A 23355-nucleotide genomic window follows, 5' to 3' on the forward strand; every position below is an offset into this window, starting at 1 on the left:
ATTAGATCCAGTGGCTTTTGGATTCCTGGAATGAGCCGAGCAGTTGCTTCATACATCCGCCAGTGTGTGGTGTGTCGTAGACTCAGGAGACTCCCAGAGAGACAAAGGATGGCTGATCTTCCTGTGGAACGTGTAGAGCCCTCCCCACCATTCACATATTGTGGTATGGATTGCTTTGGTCCTTTTGCCACTACGGAAGGACGAAAACAGCGTAAACGATATGGACTGCTCTTTACCTGCTTTTGCTCACGGGGCATCCATATTGAGATGCTAGAGGACTTGTCCACTGACGCCTTTTATCAATGCCCTGCGATGCTTCATTGCTCTTCGAGGTGCAGTCCGTCAAATCCAGTGTGATCAAGGCACTAACTTTGTTGGTGCTAAGAATGAATTCAAGGCAGCGCTAAAAGAGCTTGATTCACAGAGGCTGAGTATGTTTCTGTCAGAAAGGCAGTGTGACTTTGTCATGAACGCACCCCACTCCAGCCATGCAGGTGGAGTGTGGGAGCGACAGATAAAGACAGTCAGGAGTGTTCTGAACTCCACTCTATCACTTTCTGATGGCAGACTCAACGACGCTTCACTAAGGACTCTACTTTATGAGGCCATGGCCATAGTCAACAGTCGACCCCTCACGGTGGATAACCTGAACAATCCTGACAGCCTAGAACCAGTCCCCCCCCAATCATCTGATCAACATGAAATCCAGCACAGCATTGCCTCCACCTGGCACCTTCCTCAGAGAGGACTTGTATGGAGTGAAAAGATGGCGCCGCGTGCAGTATCTGGCAGAGCAGTTTTGGAGTCGCTGGAAACGGGAGTATCTGCACAACATCACTGCAAGGCAGCGTTGGCATTTGCCGATGAGGAATCTACTAGTAGGTGATATTGTGATGGACGCAGACAAACTGTTGCCCAGAAGTGAGTGGAGACTCGCTAGGGTCTTAGAGACGGTCAGAGGTAAGGATGGACTAGTAAGGAGAGTGAAAATCTCATTTGGAGATAAGAGACTAAACAAGAAAGGTGAGCGCCTTGGAAAACTTTCCGTGGTGGAGCGTCCTGTGCAGAAGCTAGTTCTGCTGTTAGAAGCCTCTTAAGCCCATGACTGTTAAAGAACACTTTCTGTCCTAATAGAAAAATTATTCGTAGTTCATGTCATTTTATGTAAAATACTCTATGTAATATAATTTTGGTGGGAGTGTAAATAACCCAGTATATGTTTAGCTCTACAGAAGAAATATTATTATTGAACAGTCATTTCAGTAGGCTTTATTAAGTATTTTACCTTGTTTAAGCCCTAGTGTCTTACTTCCTGTTCTGACTAAAGGTGCTTTTATTTTGAAAGCCACCCGCTGGCACCGTAACTAGTTTTCCTGCTACTTGTGACGGAGAGACTGTAATATGCACACACAGTGAAAGATTTAACGTTTTAGCACCCCTTTGAAGAGGCACAAGGTTAGTATTTATCATAATACTGTGATATTAACATCGGGATGGTGTTTTTGAAGTAGTTTGAACAATTGTGGCTGTTTATAGCTGTGCAAATACTGGGCTTGTGAGTTAGTGCTAAACTATGCTAATGCTCTGAAACTATATGGTAAGGTAGCTAATGCGGTTGTTGTTTGTGTTGTTTACTTTTGTAACCTGCTCTTACGTTGGTTTTGGGATTTCCAATAAATCTAAAATCATCAGTTTAAATGTCAGACCATCTTTCGGAGGGATGTGCTACAGTCCAAACAATATTACTTTTTGTTGTAAGTTTTGCTGTATCTTGGAATACAGTTGGGGACACCTGACTGAACCCCGTGTTGACGGGGATCATCGGGTCTCCTGGTTCTGCTTCTAGGCATCTCCTCAGTAGTAGACAACCATCAGAGGACAAGGGTGGCACTGTGGAGGTCTGCGATTTAACTGTAGTCCTTCTCCACCTTCAATGAGTACAAGCTCCACTTCCTGGACTTTTTTGTTGTACACCTTGCTGTACCTGATAATACAGAAAGGAGGATCAGCTAAGTGAAATGTTTGTAATACCTGACATTGTTTTCTTATACAGTAATTAGCATTAGCACATAAAATACAATCACAACAATAAATCTATCATCTATCTGTATTCCTCATACTGTATAATTTTTTTGACTCCTCTCTTATATTGAGTAATATGCACAGGAGTAATAAAAATGCGACATACTGAATTGTGTCATCAGCTTTTCACCTGGCTGGACTGTGGACACGGTGGTTGTAATCCAGGCCAGCCAGGATGGTCCGAACAGCGTATACTGGTGAGAAGAACAGCGGGGCTATGAAAGACTCCAAATCTGCAGGTGACCTGAGGGCACAGTAGAAATAAAACATACAGTATTTTTTACTTCTAGTAACATAAATAATGGCATAACAGCACCAATTAAAGTAAAAGGTTTTCACCCAGTAGGTTTAGCTATGAACAGTGTCAAACTATATAATAAGTAGCTTATACAACAGAAACGCAAGATACTAAGTTGGTCGCTACAATTAGATGTTTGCTAAGTAGGTAGCTACCATTAGATGTATACTAAGTAGATAGCTATGTTGGCTACCGATGAAAGTAACAAATTACCATCAAAATGAAAAAAGCCAGATTACCTGTCCAGCAGAAATGAAGCGACTACGGTGTAACTTCAGCCACTTGGGGTACCTCAGTTTTCACCGTCGTTGAAAAGCCACGCAGACATTACCTCCGATCTGACCGCTTCGGTCAGGTCTAAGAGCTGACCGGGTGCACGCATGTAGGCAGCTCCTGCAGCAGCAGGGCTGGTAGCCATGGCAGCGAGGACAGTCAGCCAGCCAATCATTGCATTCGGTCCGAATGAAACGAGTCCTGTGTTTATTGCAGCCCTGAGAGGACTACAGACCACCTAAGAGAGAGCACCTAACTATTTAATATGTCTTGGTGTATAAAGACAGTTTCAACAAATATGACAAATAATGTTTTAGAAACAACTTGCCTATCCTGCCTTTAATCAACAGTGTGCATACACCAATTGGACTCATGGATGCACACACAACATAGAAAGGCATTTTAAAAGTTTGATGGAGGAAGTGTGGAAGAAGTCTTATGTCATGTTTTTCTAATGTAACTAATTTGCACATCATTTGTAACATGTCTGTGGTGTTGCAGGTTAGTTGCCTACATTACATCACATTTAGCTGACGCTTTTGTCCAAAGAATTACAATTGCTATGTATGTCAGAGGTCACACACCTCTGGAGCAACTAGGAGTTAAATGTCCTGCTAAGGGACACATTGATGGATGTGCTGCAATGGGAATTGAACCCAGGTCTCTTGCAGCAAAGGCATGCGTCTCATCCACTGCTCCATCACCACCCACATATGGCTATATTTAAATTAGCAGACTGATCAGCCATTTTTTATATATATGGTACTGTGTCAGTATGGAAAGCCAGTCAGAGAAGTGATTCTGTTAATTTTTTTTGATCAATTGAAAATATGTCACACACATATGCAAATATTAATTTGAAACAAGGGATTAACCACACTACAGCTTACTCATAACTGTCTAACAATTACTGCTACTGTCATGTTAGTCTTAAATAACAATAAATAACACTGCATAAATCCCATCCCAGATTCCATTTTTCCCATACAGTTTCTCCTTTTGGATGACTGACGGTCACAATGGGCAGACACCAATTTAATGCATGTGGGATTAATGTTCACCGGCTGCCAACATCCCCCCCCCCCAACACACACACACACACACACACACACACACATTGAAATGTATGACAGTACAGTTACAGATAAAGTTGCTTTTCACAGCCTGAGACACAGACATAGACAAACGAGGATAGAGCGATGCAACCACATGCACACACTAATAGCAAGATGCATCTGCTTTTATTTTGCCTTTTGTTTACTAAAGAAGATGAGAGGACATGAACTTACATTCTCTCATCCCTTTCCTGCCTACATGTGCGGGTGGTTTGTCTGTCTCCATGCGTTTGCTGATTTGTCTCCGTATGTCTGGTCCGCTGTCGCCATTATGATGGAAAAACTATGACAGAGTCAAGATGATACTTAAGAAAAGAAGACAGACAATGAGAGATTGAATGAAGGAAAAATAGAGGTCATGTCTGCTAGCTTTTCTCTCACTGTGAAAGGCTGAGTCTATGCTACCAGCTTGTTATGGAAACTGTAGCTGTAACTGTAATAGGGTAGCAACAACTTTGTAGGTTTTTCTCACTAGAAAGAGAAGAGAGCTGCTGACCACTTGCTTCTTTGCAACATGCACAGACAACCTCAAATTATCTACACCTACCATCTGTGTCACATAAGAGTACATATTGACATAATCGAAGTTATGTGGTAAAAGTTGTTTTTGTGTGTTGCATGGCAACCACGACAACTGATATCATCTCACACATCTAGAAAAGGCCCGTATCTGGATTTCATAAATGTACATTAAGTGGGTTAATATGTTCCACTCTCACCACTCTCCTCTCACTCTCAGTTGTCTAACATGGTCACACACCGTCTTTCGTTTCTCCCCCTCCAGCCTGTCCTTCACAGCTGCTGTGTTTTCCATATTTGTTTGTCTGTCTTCTTGCATCAGAAGTAGAGCAAAATTCAACCTACAATTTGCTAAACCCCTCTGCCCTACAGCAATGATTCAATCATAGCTTAGCAACTATAACTATGCATGTTAGGCCTGTCAAGCGTTGGGATTTCTTCATGTAAAAGTGGTTGGGGGGCTGCAGTAAAAGTGATACTCCACATTTAAAGAGTTTGGAGCATGGTTAGGATAGTTTTAGTCTTTTGAGAGCCAAACACAAGATATGTCATGCCATATTTAGACAGTCTGATACACTCTGTGTGTAAAATGAAAATCCACAAGCACAGAATTGACATCCACAAATAAAAACTGGATTCATAAATTCCTGTTCGGAAGTTGTAAATGTTAGGAAGATATTTTTATTATTCATTTGTGAAATGTTATGAAATTTGTGAATTTGCAGATCCGTTAAATATTTTTGGAGTTTATAAATCTTTGTATTTTTGGATGGTGTTTTATATTTATATACATACACATACACATACCTTGAATTGACACACAGCTTGTTGATCTGTTGACACAAATTACCTGCCGGTCAAACACAGGAGTACTTTCAGTGAAAGACTCATCCCTCCAAAATGCACCACAGGAAGTAATTCCATCAAACTCCTACCTCAGGATGTCAGACAATCTGACTCATAGTCATAAAACTGGACCTTTGAATGTTACTCAGTACTTGATTGATGTGCAATATAGCAGTTTATTCTGTCTAGATACTGCAGTTTGAGGATTTAAATCTATACCAGCTCTCCACATTAGCAGTGCTCATTATTAATACTAAATACTATTCAATACTATTTATTCATTACATTTCTGTCACATACTGTAGCCTACAAAATCCATTTTCATAATGTCTTGTTACGTGAGCAACTCTAACAAAACAAATCTCCCCTTGGGGATTGATAAAGTATTTCTGATTCTGAAATAATAATATTATAATTATCCATATAGTGTAACTAAGGGAGATGGGGTATAATGGTTAAAGTTACAGCTCCTGCAACTGAACTTTTGTTTTTAGTTTTAAGTTGTTAAGACTCTAACCAAAGTGTCCTCACACTTTTTCGAGTATTATTAAGCTTACTTGAAGGGCTACTTGTTGAGTCATCATGAAACCTTATCTCAATTTAGTGATGTAATTCATTTCAATGTGTTTTAGCTTGGAGATTCATGTCAAAACGATATGATAGTGCCCCTTTAAATGGTATCATGTTACCACCCCTTTTCCTGTGAACCACACCATTGTATCATGGACTTCACTTGAAGAGAGGTAATCCTGCATTCATCTCCAGTCTGTTTTTTATGCTGTGTGGGGGGTTGAGAAAACACAGAAGGTCTGTCACTGGAATTGGGTGAAGGGCTGAACATTTGTGGAGAAAGGCCGACAAGTAGGAGGAGACAGAGAGTAGGAGTTGAGGAGATATGGAACGGATACAAGAGTATTTACTGGCAAAATTCAAGTTCAGCAGCAGCTGTTTGAGTGTTAGTCATCACCCCTTCTTCGTTCACTGCTCCCCCCCTCCTCTTTCCTTCTGCCTCTCATGAGACTGTTGTGAATAGCTCCTGAAATAGAGCCCACTGGAGCGTAAAGGGAAATGTGAAGACAGAGGGGGGGTTTGTGCAAGCAATGTGATACGCGGCCAGTGTGAGAAATGTGTTGACATGGAAGATATGGAGTGAAAGAAAACGCAAGAAATAGTGAGGTGAGAGAGACAATCCACACAAACAAGTGAAAAAGAGAGACATAGAGCGAGAGAGAGGCAGAGAGAGAGAGGCAGAGAGAGAGAGCGAGAGAGGCAGAGAGAGAGAGGCACAGAGAGAGAGCGAGAGAGGCACAGAGAGAGAGAGCAGAGAGAGCGAGAGAGGCAGAGAGAGAGAGAGGCAGAGAGAGAGCGAGAGAGGCAGAGAGAGAGAGCGAGAGCAAGAGAGGGGTGGAGGTGGGTGGGGAATCAAGGGGAGAGCTGTGTGTGCTCAGTCTAAGTCTGAATCTAAGAGAGGAAGAAAGCTGGTGAAGGTTCACTGTGATTGTTCCTTCCACACAGAATTATTCTCAACTGAAAAAATTCATCCTTTTAATGTTCACTTTTTGTTTTTTTTATCTCATACTTTGTGGATCTTATGTACCTTGGAAAACAAAGAAGTCTGAAAAATACTGAAATCCTTCTTGAACTTTGTGACAGGATCTAAACTTCTTTTTTCAGGACATCAGGCAGATTTACAAGATTTACAACTTATTTATCGTTCTGATAAAGTCATCAGCTGTGTGGAAATATTGGTTTGCCTTTGACATGGGGTCTGGGAAGGAGCTACTTATTCTTGGTAAGTCTATCAATGAGAGCGCAATGGGTGTGTGTGTGTGTGTGGAGGGGGGTGTGTGACTGGGTGGTGAAAAGGTGAAACAAAAAGTACATACAGGGAAGTTTGGAAATGTTGTAATACTTTAGTGGATGTACTTATACTTTTTGTGTCAGCCAGACATACAGATTTGTATCAATATGTAGCATTGATTTTATTTTATTTTTTAAATTTAAGTTAGTTGATTTATATAAAATATATTATATATTAAATATAAAAAATAAGAAGCGCTGCACTGGGTCAAAAACAATGGTAGTGGTAATACTGAATAAAAATATTGAGTGCAATTCAGAGATGGAGCCAGTAGTTGAATGACAAAATAACAGAAAAATGACTATACTATATAATAAGTATAACCAACGCCTTTTGACTCAGAGAGTCTTCATCAGGCAGTAATATACAGTAATGTAGACAACACTATACCAAGGTACAAGGTAAATTTAATTGTCATTCTACCACTGGGTTGTGAAATGAAATGCAGTTTGTAGGTCCCTTCTGCTACAAAGCAGACACTATATACAAATATTACAAAATGGTAAACAGAAATCCATACACAGAAATTTAAGAATTTCATAGCCTGAATGAAAAAGCTGCTGCTTTGCAGATAATTATCTTCCAGAATGCAGCAGGGTGAACAGGCTGTAACTGCAGTAGGTACTTTAATTTAGTATCCTTTGTGCCCTGTAACAATCATCTTCTGAGCATTTTTGATCACCGGCTGCAGAGCCCTCTAGTCCTGCATGCCAATTTGTCTGCAAATCTAGATTTGTCTGCAAATCTGGTCTAAAATTGGTCTAAAAAAGAACCTTGGTGTTTGGTTTGATAGTAATTTAAATTTCGAGCAGCACACCACAAAGCTTGTTCAATCATGTTTTTATCAACTTAGAAATATAGCAAAAATTCGATCTATGTTAACTTTTAAGACACCGAGACCATTTTACACGCCTTCATCTCATCACGCCTGGATTATTGCAACAGCCTTTTCACCTGTTTAACCCAAAAATCTATTGATCGACTCCAGACTGTCCAGAACTCAACATTACTCCTATTTTAGCTTCATTACACTGGCTCCCAGTATGTTTTAGAATTGACCTTGAAATTCTATTGATCACTTTTAAATCTCTTCATGGCCTCTCGCCTTGTTATATTTCTTACCTTTTAGTCCCATACGCACCAGCACGTACCTTGAGATCCTCGGGCAGAGGTCTGTTGTCTGTTCCAGAGTCTCGACTGAAAACTAAAGGGGACAGAGCGTTTGCTGTCAGGGCCCCGAGGCTCTGGAACAGCCTGCCCGAGGAAATCAGGTCGGCTGAGTCAGTGAACTCTTAAGTGCCTTCTTAAAACATACTTTTATAGGAGAGCTTTTCCCGATCTTATTTGACTTTATTTTATCCCTTTTATTTTATTGTATTTTACTAATTTTATATAAATTTTTCATGCTCTTATCTTATCTTATTTTTGTATTATTCTTTACACTTGTTAAAGCACTTTGTAACTTGTTTTTGAAAAGTGCTCTACAAATAAGGATTATTATTATTATTATTATTATTATTATTGGTGATGGTTCCAGTCAGGATGCTTTCGATTGCTCCTCTGAAGAAATTGACATTGGTGTGGGAATTTGGCCTTCTTAAGCTTCCTCAAGACATACAGTCGTTTCTGAGATTTCTTCACCTGCATGCAGATGTGAGATGACCATGTCATGTTCTCTGTGTTACTGATTACCAGGAACCTGAAACTGTTTACCTGCTCCACCTCAGCTCCACTGATATAGACAGTGAGTGTGTGTCTTTGTCTCCTTTTGCCTAAAATCAACAATCGGCTCCTTAGTTTTGCTGATGGTGAGCAGTAGGTTGTTGTCTGTGCATCACTCAGCTTTAGATTTGATTAGAATTTTTTAGAAAGATTAGAAGTTTCGAACAGAAGAGAATAACATCACAATATAGTTTAGCAACACTTTGTTTGTCATGAAATGCTGTGTAGAAATCTATCTATGTAAATGCTATATCTCATGACAAAACAAACAAACAAGTTATAGGAAGTAGAAAAAGTCTAGTTCTTCACCAAGAAGAAGGAAGTGGCCCTAAGGGTATTCACCCAAAAAGTCTCCCATTGAAGGAGACGTTTGAGTTTGTTGCCACCCCTTGCATTTTGTGTAATGACTTCTAAGACCATGGCTTTTGAAGTGTCTGGGTTAGTATAGCCCATGGTCCTATAGTGCTCAGCCATGGGCTAATTGGGGATGTGGATCCTAATAGCGTATTTGTGCTCAGCCAATCCCTCCCGCATGCTTGCGTTTTGTGCATAATGCAATCATCTGTCAGTATTACAGATCCTCCTAAGCCTCTGAAACTATCTAATATTTGATATGAGGCTTTTTGGCTGGAAGTTGCCTTTAAGAAGAATGTATTTCCTGTACATCTGCGTGTGCAAATATTCATGTAGATCTCCAGTGAATCTCAGGTCCAGAAAGTTTACGTCTGCATTATAGTATTCTAAACTGAGTTAGATATTGGGGTTAGTGGTATGTTTTGAGGTAATGAAAATGAGTGAGTTTTAGTTCCCTGAAAAGATGAAAAAATGATTACTTGTTTCCTTGTCACACTATTGATTCATTCAAAAGCAGAAGTACTCAAAAATAGCACTAACAGCAGCCCTGAACAGTATTTTCATATTAACGACTGATGAGCTTGACAGCATTTTAGCTTCTTTTAGCTCATTGTTTTAATTTTCTGGCCCACAATGTTGCGGTTTTGGTTTTCACAACTCTCATCAACTTTGTGTCCTGCAGTAGAAGACATTTGCTTTCAGTGTTAAAGCTCTGATATACCCACTGTATACTATACTTTGCACTGGCTTGTGAATGTGGTGGAACCTTTAGCAGCTTAAAAGTCAAGGCTGCTGGCCCTATGTGTTTAAAAAGAAAAGGAAAAAAATCAAGTAACTCAGTTTTATAGTAATGCATAGCCTTCTATATTTTTGGATTTCAACAATTTGATATTGGCTATGGCCTAAAAGAAGCCCTGATTGAGGGGGATGAAGCATAGTTCAGCATTTGTCCCTCATGTTTGAAAAGGTGTTTCTGAGGGAACACAATATGAGACACTATTGATGTTTTTTCTTTTGAGGAGCTATTCCTGGATTTATGACCCTAAAAATAGTAAATTATTTTATACTATAAGCCAGAACAGCTGCCTTTGTTCATACTATGATGTCAAACACAAACTGGAGCCCCTGCAAGTTTTGTTTTATTGGTAATCAATAAAATCTTCATCATTGTAATTTGTTTACTGAGTGCCAAGCATTGCTTAGGTTGTGTTCATAACTTCCACTTTCTATCAGGCTTAAATGTAATGGACTAGAGACAGACAGACAAAAAATGCTACACACAGCTTACAAAGAAATGTGAGAAAGAAGAGACATACAGAGAGGACAGCTTATATGACAGACAACTATTGTCATTCACCACTGTGCTTACTGGTGAATGAAAGTCAGCTGCGAGCTGACAACAAAGTCAGTCTTTGTATACTTTCAGGATCTGTTTCTGTATGCAGTTATTTAGTCAAGACGTTAGACTCGGTCACAGTCTCACATACTCACTGTCACTGAGAGATTTGGGGTACTTTTTTACTTACACCATGTGGACAGGACGTTGTTTTCTGCCTTACCAGTGACTCATGAGTCAAAAAATGTGACTTATATTTGTCAGTTGTCCTGTGTAAGTAATGTGACAGACAGGGGGTGGAGTCATGGGTGGAGTTTAGCAGGAGGAAGAAAAAAAATTACACTAAAATGGATCATGCACATATGTAATTCAACAAAACTGTGGACACATATGTTAAGCTCACTTACTAGCTGTGTTAAGGGATTTAAGTAGACAAGAAGCTGCACTTTTTGTGAAATATGTCCTCATTCTCAGAGGAATGGGAAAGACAAACACACACAAAGACTCACCTGAACTCTCTCTAGTTAGACCCAACAAGTTAATGAAAATACTCTTTACAGCCATACTGTTCAATTCAATTCAGTTTTATTCATACAGTGCCAAATCACAACAACAGTTATTTCATAGCTCTTATCATAAAAGAGCAGGTCTAGACCGTACTCTGTGATGTTATCTACAGAAACCCAACAATTCCCACCAGGCAGATGCCTACACAATATCCACACAGAAGTACAGACAGTAAAGGCAATATTGGTACAGACTTAATTACTAAAGGTACAGACTAAAATGTAAAAATGTGTCTCTGTGTGCTAGGTAGGGTAGAGTAATCAATAATAAATCAATCAATAATCTTACATGCTCACAATGAATGTACTTACTGGATGTTTAGCGTGCTAAATGAAAAGTTAAGGGATTACCAGAGTTATTACAATTTATCCTGAGAGGCACATAAATGTCTGAACAATAATTCATGGCAAGCCATCCAAAAGTATTGAGATATTTCACTCAAAACATCAGGTGATGACCAAAGTCCAGAATTGGGTAGATTAGTTTGGAAATATAATAAGTTACTGATTACAAGTTACACAATTTAAAATGGAATAGTAATGGCTTAGGGTTAGGGTAACTAATTCAATTACTTTATCAAAGTAATGTAACGTATTACATGTAATTACTTTTGATTACTTTTCTAAATTTCTCATGAATGTTTTCAGCTATTAACCATTTTCAAAAGACTGCTTGAGAGGCAATTAAACTGGCAGAGGGGCGGTGATGCAAATTCAAACATGAGAATCAATCAAAAGCATTAGAATATCATCAAACTTTACTAAATGATTGTAGCTGGAAATGGCAAAGGAAGACACTGTGCACATGGAAAACATGTAAAGCTAGGCTATATGTAGAACAAAATCAATATTGTTCTACATATAGCCTAGCTTTTTACAGAAAATATTCAAATGTAACCCCCAATGTGATCGTGAACATTTTCATAAGTAACTATAATTTAATTACACAGTTTTTCCCAGTAACTGGAACAGATTACAGTTATTCAAAGAAGGTTAAACATGTAACTAGTTACTCCCCATCACTGCCATAGTCAAAGGTTTCCACCTCTAGGAACCATGAATGTCTGTCCACTATTTTATGACATCATCCAGTATCTGGAGAGATATTTCAAAGTTTTGGGCCAACTGACCTTTCCACAGACTGACTCATTGCCATCCCTAGAGCCATGCTGCTAGCATGGTTAATAAAGTCCACAAACCTCTCCTAATACTGTATATAGTTCCACATTTCCACTGTTGATCCATTTATGCTCCAAATAACTGTCACTTTACCAATTCTATTTTTATTGTATGTGTTCTTTTACATTCCTCTGTGCTGCTGTGTCAACCACAATTTCCCCTACAGGGGATCAACAAATATCTTATCTTATCTTAATGAATCATTAAATATTCCATTTCCACTGAAATTTGGGGAGTTATGAGTAGATAATATTGCATGTACTGGTAATGTACTTATCTAGAGTAGCTCGATGGACAACCGATATATGCTGCAGGAGTTATTTGAGAAGTTTCTGCTGTTGTTTTGATATTTTTATTTTACTCTGGGTCACCATTGAACCCAAGCAGGCTACATCTGCTTTATCTTTAGTGAGGGTCCTTTAAAAAGAGGAACACTGGACATACCTTTTGATATGTATCCTAAATCATATGCATTCTTACTGGAAATCATGTAAAAGCTTTACAGCAAAGTTCATGTAATCCTCAATTTTCAGTTGGGGGAAGTTTTGTTATATTTTGCATTAAGGGGCAGGCACAATTATTAAAATAGGGCACCGCTAATATGCGCAGGATTACACACATTTTTAATTGTTGCTCAAATGTTGCACCGTCATCAGTGAAGCCCAAGTCACAACTCAAGGGTGACTTTTTTTTGTGCAAAAAATATTCTTGGAATTTTCTCATAAAGAATAAAGCATAAAAAATGGTAAATCCCACAGGTGTGGTTGCTCTTTTTTATTGTGTCTTCCTTGTTATTGGAAGATTTTGCCTTTACTGTGAATTTAAATAAAGTACCCTCTCTTTTTTTCCCCCACAGGCTTATTGTGTATGCTGCGGAAATGTTTCTCTGCTTGCACCTGGGCTTCGAATCAAAAGGCCGTGTCTGTGTTGGTAATAACCTGCTTTGACCTCTAGTTTTAACCATCCCTCTCAATGTCTTGCTTCTGCCCACCAATGCTTTATTGTAATTCCTACTTAAGACAAGAACTCTCAGAAATAAATGGTTTTCTCATTGTGCAATACCTCTTACTGGAGTGGACCAGGAAACGTTCCACTTCGTTTTTCCATTTTAGGCATTTAAGCAACGCTCATATCAGGAGTGGATTGCAATGAAATCCACGTTAGAAGAGGTTTAACTTCTTAGATCATCACAATTTCAAGCAACCAGCAGAAAGTACAAAAATGCTCAAACGGCAGTGCTGTAACCTCAGTGTCATAGTGGACAGAGGAGCTAGAGGAAAAACAGCTATTAAAGACTGCTTAAATTAAAATGACAAGTTTTACTATTTACTGACAGAGAATAAAACAGGGTTTTACATTTTGTAATATGCATTAAACAGATCTATCAGATTTATGACTATAATTGTATTGTTTGTGCTTCGTGTAATTGTATCTAAATTTCCAGATACGAATGAGTGCATAGACCCCGGATTCTGTGGGAATCACTCAAAATGCTTCAACACGAATGGCAGCTACTATTGTCAGTGCCAGCATGGGTTCACAAACAATCATGGGAAAAGTAACTTCAAAAGCACAGAGGGACAGTGCATAGGTGAGTGTGTGTGTATGTGTGTGACCAATGTCTCTTTTGTGTCCAACCGGTCTTACCCACCTTTACTTGTTCTTCCGTCAGATTTTAACGAGTGCCTCGATAATTTCAGTATCTGTGGTCCTGCTGCTAATTGTTCTAACCATATTGGAAACTACAGCTGCACCTGCCACGCTGGGTACACAACTGCCAACAGTAGCCATGTAGGCTGCATAGGTGAGTTGAGTCTAATTTTCTGTGTCAACAGCTTGGAGTTGATTGGTGCTGTACTGTGAGTTTGCGGCTCAAAATCCTAAAACAATATGCTCAACAGAATCATAAAGGTGTAACCCCAACTGCTGGGACAAAGAGAACAGGAGAGTGAGGGAGATGTCAGTCAAGTATGGTCTGCACGTGGTCCTGAAAACTCTGGTGTGGGTATCAGTGCTTGTTGGATCATCTCCACTAAATTATCGTTGGGGGTTTGTCAGGGACCAAGCAGTAAAGGCAGGGACACAAGGTCAAATAAAGTTTAGGCTTTATTTAGCCAACAAATCAAGTAAAGTTTCAAACCATCCATCCATCGTCAAGGGTCGCCAATCCCAACTGACATTGGGCAAATGGGGGGTACACCCTGGACAGGTCACCAATCCATCGCAGGGCCACACATAGCCTGCATGTCTTTGGACGGTGGGAGGAAGCCAGAGCAACCGGAGAGAACATGCAAACTCCACACAGAAAGGATGGGGCAACCGGGGTTTGAACCCACCACCCTCTTGCTGTGAGGCAACAGTGCTAACCACTGTACCACTGCACCACCCAGTTTCTAACCATATTACACACAAAAAAAAGGTATCAACAGAATTACTCAAAGTGGGTCTTAACTAAACTAAGGTCAACGTAACAATACTACAACAGTCTGAACATAACAAACCTGACCTCCTGAATGACATAAAAGGACGGGTATATATGCACACAGGCTAGCCTACACTAAACAAAAAGGGGGGAAACTTACTATAATTAAAAAGACCCAAAATAAACCAAACAACCAACCAGGAGAAAATACTAACCAAACAAACATTACTGAAACCCATTAATCTAACACAAACAAAATATCCACATGCTGCTGTGTTGTTAAGGATTTTGCAATTCTGACAATTTGTGTGACACAACACAACAGGCTACAAGTTCTAAGTGACAGTGAGCAAGGTTTGAACTTCCTCTTGTTTTGTCATATTTCACACTGCTTTCATAACCTTTTTAATATAACACCCCCACTCCACCCACCCCACCCCCTGAGGAGAATGTGTTATTTTTTCAAAGATTTCTTTGAGCTGAACAGCTAAGAGGTTGGAGTCTTTTGGAGAAATCTGAGCTGATCTCATAACTCCTTGTACTCTAAACTGAACCACAACACCATCTCCTGCCTCCCACTACTTCAAATTGCAGCTTTTAACTGGCAAGACAGCATCTCACGACACTGGTTGACGGGAAAGTTCAGCACTGTCTCCAAGATCCTTTTGCCACAAATGAAAGACTCTCACGACCGTGCCCCTGGTTACATTGCGGGGATGTTTGCAAGGTTGTGTTGAAATGTGGTGAGGACATAGGAGCTCAGATTAGGTGTGTGAAGAGGTACTTAGCTCGTGAGACAAAAAGATCCTTAAACAGTGAATTAAAGATATCCTCAATGCCTCGATACGGGGTACTCCCCCAGAAAATCTTGACCATTAAACACTTCATTTCCTGCATTCTGGTGAAACATTCTGCATTTATGGTGGAAATGTTTATATTTATGTAAAAGGAAACACAAAATTTCAATATTTCAAAATATTTAAATATAATATACTGCAGTGCAGCTCTCAGGTGTTCTGTGTTGCTTTCAGATCAGTTTCTCCTGTAGATCAACTTTTCTCATCATCCCTGCTGAGGCAACACATACTGTATTTGGACATGCTTTAGTCTTCCTTCCTCTTTTGTCATGTTCAATAGGAAATCACAGAAAACTTTGCCAAAAAGAAACTGTCAAGAAGTCGAAATTTTTGGGTCATTTTATAATCAGTAGCTTGTGTTGTGTTTTTTTTTGCTTAAGTTGCTTTTTTTGGCAATGTTCTATATTTTAATTGCTGAATTTTTTCTTAATGTGCAAATAAGCCTTTCTAAAGGCATTTTCATTTATTATTTAAATGCAAGCTATGTTTCAGCTTGTTTTCAACGAATTATGCTTTAAAAAAGTTGTGGGGACAAAATCAGCCATTTCAAAACGTGGTGGAGACATGTCCCCAGTTTGTTCTTGCAATACCTGCTGTAAACGAATCTGTTTCAGACAGTATTATCAAAAGCATTGCCCTTGAGGAATGTAAATAGCTACTTATGTCTCTGTTCCCTCTCCCTACACAGACATTAATGAATGCAAGGAAGCCAAAAAGAAAGGGGAAGACCTCTGTGGAGTAAACGGGACTTGTGAAAACATTGACGGGAGTTACAAATGCAAGTGTCCAAAGGGATACACTAATTATGGCGACGAACAGACCAAATGCTCAAGTGAGTGTGTGCATATACAATTCCTCTCCATCACATACTTCATATTTCAAATGTATTTCATGTCCTCTTATTTTATTCCTATATATATATATATATATATATGTGTGTGTGTGTGTGTATATATGTATGTGTGTGTGTATATATAAATATGTGTATATATGTGTGTGTGTGTGTGTGTATATGTATGTGTGTGTATATATAATATGTGTATATATGTGCGTTTGTGTGTGTGAATATGTATGGGTGTGTGTGTATATACTGTATGTGTATATATATGTATTTATTAAATTAAATTAAAAAAGTTTCACTTACTTACTGTGTTCAAGTGTTCTCATGAAGTCAAGTGTTAAACTCAACTGGTGAGATGATGGTGTGATGTTTCGTCCCGTTCTATCTAGAGCTTTCCTGTGACAACTTCAATGCAGACAGTGGGCCTACACTGGTAAGCTGCATTTTAGATACCGAATTATTAGCATGATGATGCATCCACCTGCAACAATCAGAAAAAATTAAGCTCTTAGAGAGGACTTATCTTTACACTGTGGATGACCTTTTAAATGTAATCTGTGTTATAAAAAGATGTAAAAAATAAAGTTTACTTGCTTCCTTATCTACACTTGTCCCTGCCCTTTCCTCAGCCCCAGGTGAAGTATCCTGTTAAAGAACGTTTGAGCTCATTTCCTTTATTTACTAGACCACCCTGTGGCCCAGTAGGGTTTAGTAAACATGAACTTTAGTATAGGGCAATCTGAAAAGCCTCATTATTCTGTCTCTGTCTGTCAGTCGCTTGGAGGCCTGGCAGACATTTTGTTCATGATGAGAAACAGCTGTTTGGCTCTGTCTAACCCAAGTGCCGCTAGTGAAGGGAAGGCTGATGGAGAAGCGCTACTGGAGGTCAGAGCAGCAGATGAAAAAAACACGTACATACATATTCTTACATATACAAACACTTACAGTATATAAATTGTATTATTGTGTTCTGCAACTTGACAGAAACTTTTCACAGCGATCGACAGCGTCCTGTCCCCTGGTCACGTGAACAGCAGTGAAGATGTGAGCAGATTACTCGGTTTGGTAGAGAGCGCCATTATGCTCATTGGTCCACAGCTCAAACACAACCACACTAAGATGGAGACCAGTGAGACAGGTAACAGTGTTCCTAAGCTCTGCACACTGTTTTTGGACATTTATAAGCTTAGAAATGGCCTTTTCCATGGACAATGATGTGTGCAGAGTTTAATAAATAAAAGTAGGAAAGCTAATGTAAAGTGTTTCATTTGAAATTAGTTATCTGTTCAAATAGACACAGAGATTGCAGTGCAGAGGGGAAAGACTCCACCCACCGGATCAATCCATCTGAACAATGAGAATGCTACACTCGACACTGACTGGACAACAGCAGCTGGCACGGGACCATACCCTGGTAACCTTCTCTTCTCTTAAGACAAACAAGTCCCAGTTTTCATGTATATACTTTCATGAATATTATTATTGTCTTTTACAGGTTTTGCTCTGGCTGCATTGTTGAGCTACAAGAACCTTCAGAGCTCTGTTAACCAGTACTTTGATGAGCTCACAGGACATGAAAAAGATGGTGTGAATCCCACCTTTCAGATCTCCTCTAGAGTTGTGTCTGTTGTAGTTTCCAACCCATCTACTCAGAACTTGAGACGCCCTGTCAACATCACCCTCAGACATCTACAGGTAGTCCCACTTGACCCACAGCCTTCCGGTGTGGACCCACTTTTAGCAGAACTTCTTTCAATCATAATAGTCAAAACAGTCAGCAGTACTGGAATATTAAGAACATACAGCCTGCTTTTGACATGATGGTTTTGTTTTGTGCATAGGACATGGAGGAGTCCCATGAGGTCAGCTACATCTGTGCATACTGGAGTAATAAAGGGGCCTGGTCCACAGATGGCTGCTATCAACAACACTCCAATGCCACACACACTGTGTGTAAATGTGAACATCTGAGCAGCTTTGCTGTGTTAATGGCACTCTACCCTATGGAGGTAAGATGCAGACACATGGACACACACAATGCTGTGTTTACCACTTGTTTATGCTTCCTCTAAGTGGCCTAAAGATTAGCTATTGCTGTGTCAGTGTAAACACCCCCCCCCCACCACCACCACCACACACACACACACACACACACACACACACACACACTATGTTGTAGATGATGACCTTAGGACTCCAATTAAACCCCTCGGGATCTGACCTGTCTTCTCCACTAGCACACCTTCGGGCTCCTGTTGGTGACCAAGATAGGGCTGACCATCTCCCTGCTGTGTCTCATACTGTGCATCCTGACGTTCAAGTTCTGCCGCTCTATACAAGGGACCCGGACCACCATTCACCTGCACCTCTGTGTCTGCCTCTTCATGGCTGACCTCATCTTTCTGGCTGGCATTTCACAAACTGAACCTGTGGTATGTTTGTGCAAGCAAATAGCGACTTCAGTTACACGGACTGCAATAATCTGACTTTATTAAGAAAGTAATTTGATTGTCATGATCATCAAAAATGGTCTTTTACACGGATATGAAAGTATCGTCTTTATCAGGTTACTGCTGTAAATGATAAAGAGACATTTCATTCCTCAGCTCCCTCCTCGCTGATCGTTTCTTTCTTGTTATATTCTACACATTACATTACAGGGTGGCTGCAGGTTTGTTGCAGTGATGCTCCATTTCTTCTTCTTGGCGGTGTTTACCTGGATGCTGTTAGAAGGGGTTCAGCTGTACCGTATGGTGGTCCTGGTGTTCAATGCCAACATTCGGCCCCTCTACTTATTCCTCACTGGTTATGGGACACCCCTAGTTATAGTCAGTTTATCTGGCATCATTAGGCCAAAGGGATACGGCACTAACCAGCAGTAAGTGTCACAGTCTGTGTTTGCATACTTAATGTGTGATATCGATGACATCAGTGGATTACACAGACCTGCTGTTTATCTATCTTGGTGACGTAAGGAAAACTCTGTCATGCACATGTTTCCTTCCTCCTACCCAGCTGCTGGCTGTCCTTGAAAGACGGCCTCATCTGGAGTTTCTTCGGCCCCGTGTGCTTCATCATCATCCTCAACGTCTTCTTTTTCATCGTCACCGTCTGGAAGCTCGCCCAGAAGTTCACCAGCCTCAACCCAGACCTCTCTAAGCTACACAAAATGAAGTCAGTCTGTTTGTTTGTTTGCTGCTCTTTGTGAGTCTTCTCATGCTGTCGTAATGTGTGAAGTAATTAATATGACCCTTGCCTATTCCCATGCACAAGCAAGCACTGAGTTAATACATATGTTGGTCAAATTGCACAGCTTTGGGAGCTGAAAAATGCTTAGATGGAAAGAATGTGAGGGTTTTTGGGGGTGGGGGAATGTAAAGAATGTTTTCACAGTACTGGCTCTGCTCTGTAATGGGGTGCTACAGAGGGACTTCTCCCCCCAAATCCATCTATGCATGCTTTTACTCCACTCCACAACACTGTATAAAAACCTGCAGCTGCAAAACACATCTTAGCTTTAATGCAAAAAAACATCCATCCCTAAATACACTGGTTCATCAATCAGTGACATTCAATTTAGTCCAGGAAATTGGGAATGTTAACATATTGTGCAGCTTTTCAGTTAAGAAAAACAGTTTCTGTAGTTTCTGTCAGTGGAAGAATTTGGATCTCATCCACATTTCAGAAGGATTTCTCCTTGTCTGATTGATGAATTGTTGGTATAGCCGGTGAGTCTGGAAAAAAACACCCTCTGACTCTGAGGGGCTGAACTCAAAACCTGGTCTCCACTGGCATTTTAGATGGTTAATAGACTGTTGATCTCCTTTGTGAATTGTATCGCTGGTTATTAATGGGAATAAGAGTGATACATCGCCAAATATAACAAAAGACGCATGCAGAGTACATTGCCGGAAACTCTTAAAAAAAAAAAAAGTTTTTCTGCAAGAGTTCTTTCCTTTAAGCCAATCTTTTATATTTATCAGTGACTTTTGGCTTTTCTTTGTCCACTGGCTTTCAACAGACTTAGCAAACTGATGTGAAAATATCTGTTTTGTTGTAGCTGCTTTCCAAAGAACCCATGCCCCTTTTCTCACCCTTTCCACTCTTCAGGGGGTTTCCATATATCAGTGTTAACTGAGTCATCCATGTGTCTGGTCTCATGTTAATCTTTCCTTTCATTTTCTATTTTTTGTCCTTTTCTCTGAACCCCCACTCTACAACCTCCTTTTATCTCTGCAGAGCTTTCACAGTGACAGCTATCGCCCAGATGTGCATACTGGGTCTGATGTGGGTGTTTGGGGCCTTCCTGTTTGAAGAAAGCTCCATAGTGGTTGCATATATCTTCACTATCCTCAACAGCCTGCAGGGAGCGCTGGTCTTCATCATGCACTGCCTCCTGTCTAAACAGGTAGGATAGTAGCTGTGTGTCTGTGTGCGTCTGTGTATGTGTGTGTAACTGTGTCTGTATGCATGAGGCTAAGAGAGAGATTAACACAAAATAACAACTACAAGAGCAAGTGTAACAACAAAGACACTAGATTGCATTGAACTAAGTTCCCCCCCTGATGTTCTGCTGCCCTCTGCAGGTGAGAGACGAGTACGCCCATTTCCTCTCCTGTATCTGCACACCAGAGAAGAAGAGATTGTCAGACTTCAGCAGTACCAATCCCTCCAGCAGTCAGTCACAAGTAAGCATGAAGTGTCCTCACTCACTAGCACTCTCTCCAAGTCACAAACATATACTCAACTATTGTGCTTAAGTCCAATTTTGAGGTATTGTACTGAAGTATTTCCATTTTGAAAATACCTGATGCTTCATCTCCACAACATCTCAGAAGGAAATGTAGCTACATTTATCTGTCATTTACAGTAATGTGTTACTTTCCAGATTAAACTTTTACTTACAAAGTATATTATTTTATAAAATGTGATACATTGTTAGAGATCAAGCTACCCTACAGTATATTGGGTAGTATAGTAACTGTATAATTATCCCCACCATGACCAACTACAACATGAAGACTGTTTGCATACTTTTACATTTGATACTTTTAAGTACATTTTGTTGGTAATACATAAGAAGTTTTACTTGTTGTGGAGAATTTTTACATTATGGTTTTGCTACTTATATATAAAGTTGTCCTTCTACCAGTACGTTGTCTTACATTGTTTCTGAACTTGGGTTGTTTGTGTTCATTTAGGGTTCTCGGAGTGGGCCGATCACTGGAGAGTCCCAAATATGAAGCACTCTATCTTTTATTCTACCCCTAAGACAGACTCTATCACACCTTTAACCAATGTGGGCTGAGTTTGCCCTGATTTTAAAGGTTTGGATCACTTCCAATTAAAGGAATCATTATTTACTCACCTCGATGTCACCTGAACCTCTGTTTTTGTACCATTACAGCAATTGTTTAATAGTACAACTAAAAATGGAACAACCTAAGAAAGATGGAAAAACATAATTCTTTGGGTGAGCTCCTCAAAGCTCATAGACAAATCTAAACCAGGGGTTGCAAATAGGTATGGCTTGGCCCTAAAGTGCCACATGCCAAATAAATTGGGAGCTGCTGCATTAAACACAGGTTAGAATTAGCCCCAGTAGTTACATCCCAGGCCTTTCAGACCCTAATTAAGTTAATGGGACTGGGGTTTTTACAACTCATAAACCATAAAGGATTAGTGTGCAGTAATCCTAAATATGTGTCATTATTGTCGCAGCAGGCAAGAAGCCGCCAACTTCTAAAAGTGTTTATTTCAGACGTCTTTACGTGCAAGTGGAGATATTTCAGTAGCTTATCAGTTCATCCAAAACATATCACAATCATAATATAAGCTGTATTGGAGTGGTTCAAAGTGATACTGATGTATTTATTTTTAAGAGCAGAAGTGTACATTATGTAGGCTGCAAGAAACAATGAGTACTCTTAATGTTTGAGCTGCATTTCATGTACACATTTAAAAAAAATAAGCTACAAAATAAGGGTGGGTGCTTTTTGTTAATGGGATCTTCACGACTTGTAATGACTGATGCTGCAAATGATCCGTAAAGTGCCTCTGATGTTACCTTCCTGTTCCTGCAAATTGCACATGGGCTAGTATGAGGATTTTATGTTGTTTCTTGACAAAATAAGTAATTTTAAAAAAACATTACTTGTGGCTATTTTTAATATTGGTTTGAGCAGTTGAGCAATTGAGCTGTGCCTTTTGTCACTGGTGTATGTCAGGATGTAATTTTTGAAATTATGAACCAAGAAAACAAATCCAGCCCAAAATGGTAGCTTGGGAGATGCACAAAAACAGACCCACCCTTCTGATAAGCCTGCAGCTTCCTGTGAATAAACTGTTTATGGAATAAATCATGTTTTGTATTATAACTGTTAGCCTATGCCTCCACACGTTGTTAGTGACTTTAAAGTATCATATCCCTGAAATGAGAACTGTTTGAGGTCTAACGGGAGTTGTACAGACCTGAGTTTATTTTCTTGCACTATTCCTTTGTAAAAATGATAATCCAGCACATCTTCTCTCACATGGTGCATGAGACTAAAGAAGACTTGAGAACCAGCCTCACTTACAGAACATGATCAGTTCACTTGCCATAATAAAGCTGTCAATTATATATTTTTCTATTTTATAAAAATAGAAAATCAATCTGATGTGATTGGTTTTGTCCTATACAGTATGTTTATATTTAAATTGCCTGACAATTGAATTGTTCTTCAGTTCTTACGTGTGGCTGTACTTTTTTGTGACCATCGATACCTTTTATTCAAGCATTGCAAAATTTTATTATGTGAAAAAGTTACATGCCTTATGCAGCACTTTGTGAATCTTGTTAGAGTATACTATAGGTGTTCTAGTTTGATGGTATATGAACTTATTTTTCTACTTTGTCTTTTTGTATGTTGTTCGGTACTGTTTTCTTTGTGCACCACAATTTTTTATTAAAGCTTCTACTTCATCTGAAAAATCTGTAAAGTTGGTGGTTTATTAGCATTAGTCCCCAGCAGATAGGCTACATACAGTGCATAGATAGATACACTCCTCTCTATCTCTCTCAACAGTGACTATTGTGTCCCAA

General features: G+C 39.6%; 1 protein-coding gene across 2 annotated transcripts; it reads left to right on the forward strand.

Moving 5' to 3' along the window:
* The first annotated feature begins 5859 nt into the window (after positions 1-5859).
* On the forward strand, positions 5860-23244 carry LOC119899443 (adhesion G protein-coupled receptor E5). Of its 2 annotated transcripts, XM_038713998.1 has the most exons (18): positions 5860-5876; positions 6808-6925; positions 13008-13081; positions 13596-13742; positions 13824-13955; positions 16119-16262; positions 16661-16704; positions 17046-17156; positions 17256-17409; positions 17566-17685; positions 17767-17966; positions 18113-18280; positions 18509-18703; positions 18932-19149; positions 19287-19445; positions 20511-20679; positions 20858-20959; positions 21473-23244. In XM_038713998.1, exons 3-18 carry the CDS (start codon positions 13030-13032, stop codon positions 21512-21514), a joined length of 2157 nt encoding a protein of 718 aa, XP_038569926.1. In that variant the 5' UTR covers positions 5860-5876; positions 6808-6925; positions 13008-13029; the 3' UTR covers positions 21515-23244. The 2 variants fall into 2 exon arrangements, with proteins under 2 accessions (XP_038569926.1, XP_038569925.1); XM_038713997.1 differs by lacking the exon at positions 5860-5876 and having other exon boundaries at positions 6620-6925.
* Positions 23245-23355: the final 111 nt, after the last annotated feature.

The sequence above is a fragment of the Micropterus salmoides genome, unplaced genomic scaffold (assembly GCF_014851395.1).
Source record: "Micropterus salmoides isolate LMB-PRFRI ecotype aquatic unplaced genomic scaffold, ASM1485139v1 Ms_hic_scaffold_12, whole genome shotgun sequence".
NCBI lineage: Eukaryota > Metazoa > Chordata > Actinopteri > Centrarchiformes > Centrarchidae > Micropterus > Micropterus salmoides.